This window comes from Micropterus dolomieu, linkage group LG11 (assembly GCF_021292245.1).
Source record: "Micropterus dolomieu isolate WLL.071019.BEF.003 ecotype Adirondacks linkage group LG11, ASM2129224v1, whole genome shotgun sequence".
NCBI lineage: Eukaryota > Metazoa > Chordata > Actinopteri > Centrarchiformes > Centrarchidae > Micropterus > Micropterus dolomieu.
The window spans coordinates 18,892,320-18,895,429 of NC_060160.1; the positions used below are offsets into that span (position 1 = coordinate 18,892,320).

At 37.5% G+C, this 3,110-nt stretch overlaps 1 protein-coding gene across 8 annotated transcripts in view; it reads left to right on the forward strand.

The window, feature by feature from the left end:
* LOC123979155 (adhesion G-protein coupled receptor G5-like) overlaps window positions 1-1,910 on the forward strand; it is a 5,505-nt gene extending 3,595 nt beyond the window's left edge. For 4 of the 8 annotated variants that reach the window (XM_046062922.1, XM_046062924.1, XM_046062923.1 and 1 more), the window contains 3 exons: window positions 19-109; window positions 215-498; window positions 648-1,910. In XM_046062922.1, the coding sequence (XP_045918878.1) occupies window positions 19-109; window positions 215-498; window positions 648-781 (509 nt within the window). In that variant the 3' untranslated portion in view covers window positions 782-1,910. The remainder of the gene's footprint in view (window positions 1-18; window positions 110-214; window positions 499-647) is intronic. The other 4 variants (XR_006827169.1, XR_006827170.1, XM_046062925.1 and 1 more) reach the window with 4 other exon arrangements.
* The last annotated feature ends 1,200 nt before the right edge of the window (window positions 1,911-3,110 follow it).

Consider the following 3,110-nt stretch of genomic DNA (forward strand, 5'->3'; position numbering starts at 1 on the left):
AATTGTCTTTCTCTTCAGTCACACCAGCTGTAGTGGTGATTGCTCTTCTTGCCTCAGGAAAATATGATTACCTGGTCATAAATACCAGTGATGGGAACGCAGCAAAAATGTAAGCGACTCTTACTGACTGCATGTCTCACATTTCTTTATCACATAAAGAGATTCATGTTACAAAGTGGATGATTGTTTTATTTATTATTTATATTATTTTCAGGTGCTGGATCTCTGATGCTGTTGTCCATCAGGTGGTGAATATCGGTTATTATGCTATAGTGTTCATCTTCACCTTTAGCATATTCATCATAACTGTGCGGCAGATTGTTCTTTTCAAACCCACAACAGGGAAAGGCCAGGACATCAGCTCCATCAAGAGAAACTCTTACTCCATTATAGGCCTGTTCTTCCTGCTTGGCATCACCTGGGCCTTTGCTTTCTTCAGCTACGGGCCTTTGCGTGTAGCATCCTACTATATCTTCACCATCCTCAACTCCTTTCAAGGTAGACTCCAAACTCACACACAGCAATATGAACTACACTCAAATGGTCTAATTTAGTCTAATTTAATCTAATTTACATTAAGTAGTAAAGATTTCTTAAAAGATCCAGGAGATTACTACTCTGTGTAAAGAACCTTTACCTTCTGGCAGGTTTCTTCCTGTTCATCTACTATTACCATTCCAGCAAGACTGTTGGAGAGGACAGACGCCTCACAGTCAGTGGAAGCAGCACAACTACATCAAAGACAGTTGTAACAAACCCCTATCAATTATCATATCAATAATATCAAGTGTTTGTGCAGCACGTTTCATATGGGGACAGAAAGTGATTTGTGCCTGAAATTATTTTGACACAAGAGGGCAGCATTTCATTTAATTTAGTAAAGTAGATCCTCTGTTGAATAAGGTGCTGGTAAATTGGAATTTATAAAAAGTTTCTCATTCCCCCCCAAATGTCTTGTGTTCCTGACTACCCTCTCCTTAAATGGCTAATCTGGATTACCTTCATTGAGAAATTACTCATATGAGTCGAGCACTGACAGAGGAGATGGAGTAATCTCCTGGAAGTTATTTGTGCCGCTGACTGTTTCAACAGGAGCCCTGTCTCACCTAGAGTAAAACTTTCAGAGAAGGTTGTGATTCACACAGAATATATCACAGAGCTCCTAAATCAAAGTTTCAGCCATGTGCTGGAATGCCAGAGTGTTGATGTTTAGGAAGAAAAATATTACCCTTTTGACTGATGTGGGTCTGATACATACTGAAGATGGCAAAATGCAGAGAAAAAAAAGGTGAAGGGAAGTCTTGTCCCTCACATACTTTACAGCGTTGGGGGCCGAGCAAGCCAGCTAGCACTTTGCGTGCCTGCAGATAATTATCTTGAGCCTCCAGAGCAGGATCCACTGTGTGGGGAGCCTTAACTGGCTGACAAGAAATGAGCTCATGACTACCAGTGATAAGAGGCCTGAGGGCATGTTATGTTGAAACTATTTTCGGAAATGCTTTTTTATTCACTAATAATTATGCTATGCTATTATGCTAATTATATTAATAAGTTAAGTGTGTCTTGGCAAACTGCTTAATCTTAAAGATATTTCTTGAATTGTTATCCATTAATTTGTTTATTTTTTCTCTATACCTGATATGATTAAGATCTATGTATGTATTCAATACTATTTTAAGTAACACAAGACAGATATAACAGATAGATAGATATATAGAATATATAGTTATATAATTTTTGGACATGTACATTAGTTTATATGTATATTTACTAGCCTTAAATTCTCATCTTTTATTTACTTATTTGTCATCACAGTAGCGTGTCAAAGTTTATTTTGATGAAATGTGGTAGAATAGGACACAAAATGCAGACCTTCAGACAAATGTATAACTGCTTTTGTGAATGAAATGCAGAAATAGAGTCAAATAAAATGTGTGGTATCTTAAATGGACCCCAATGTAGTCTTTCTTTAAGCAGCAATCTGGGCGTGTCGGAGTTAAGGAGTGACATTCAGAGAGCAAAAGGCCTGTTTATTTATCTATGATTGATTAATCTTCTAAATGGCCGCAGCGTGCCAGCCAAAAAGTAGGGTAATTACTAACATACACATCTGATTTGTGTTGCCTCAAAAAAAGGCCTCTCATGCAGAGCACAGCAGCCTTCTGTGATGTACCTGTGTGTGTCCATACGTTCGCGTTCTCAAGGTAAACCACAGAAGATCCTTCATCTAGGAACTGAGATTACCATACAAACTGTGATTACAAATCACAGCCCTGTGGTAAATGATGGTGAAACACACTGTGGAACACATATGTGAGCTTAAGATTTCGCAGCCTGACATGTGGATTTATTTGAGCCAAAAATCAACAACACTGCTTTTTATTCAATAATTTACAAAATCAAAAATCACTAAAGGTTCCCACACAGAGATTAGGATTTAAAGTGTGGTTTTACTGCTTTTCTAAAAACATAAATCTAGACATCTTGAAGAAATATATGTTGAGGCTTCTGGGGATATTTTAACAAGTGTCAATCTAAACGATTTCAAAATGAAAACTCTCTGAGTGAAAATGTGGCTACCAGAATATCATTTTAACATGTGTAGATGTGTTTCTTTTAGCAGGGGAGAAAACCTTTTTTAATTGCTCTCATTCTTAAGCCATGTGTACAGTAGTGGCTTGGAGAAGCATCAACACATTGACATGCATTTTCAGATTTTGTGAGACAGCTCAGTGACAAAAACAACAACAAAGGAAATAATGGGTGGATTTTACTGCTGCATGCTCCTTTGAAAGATGCATACTTAGAAATACATAAAGTTATTTTCCACCTAAGCAAGGGAATAATTATTGGATAGTTTCCACCATATAGTCCGTCTAACCTCAGAGTCCTTTTGATGGGAGATGATTAGTCTTTAGCAGAACAGGAATAATAATAATAACACTGTACCTAATCACAGTCACAGTGTGAATAGGTTCTGTTTTATGATTGGCATATTTCAGGTGCAGAAAAAGAGACATTGGCTTTGTATGTGTTTTATTAAATGGAGTCTGGACTGAAAGCTGCCCCGTAAAAGCCAAACTGCCGATCTCAAATGACCTATAAAGCCT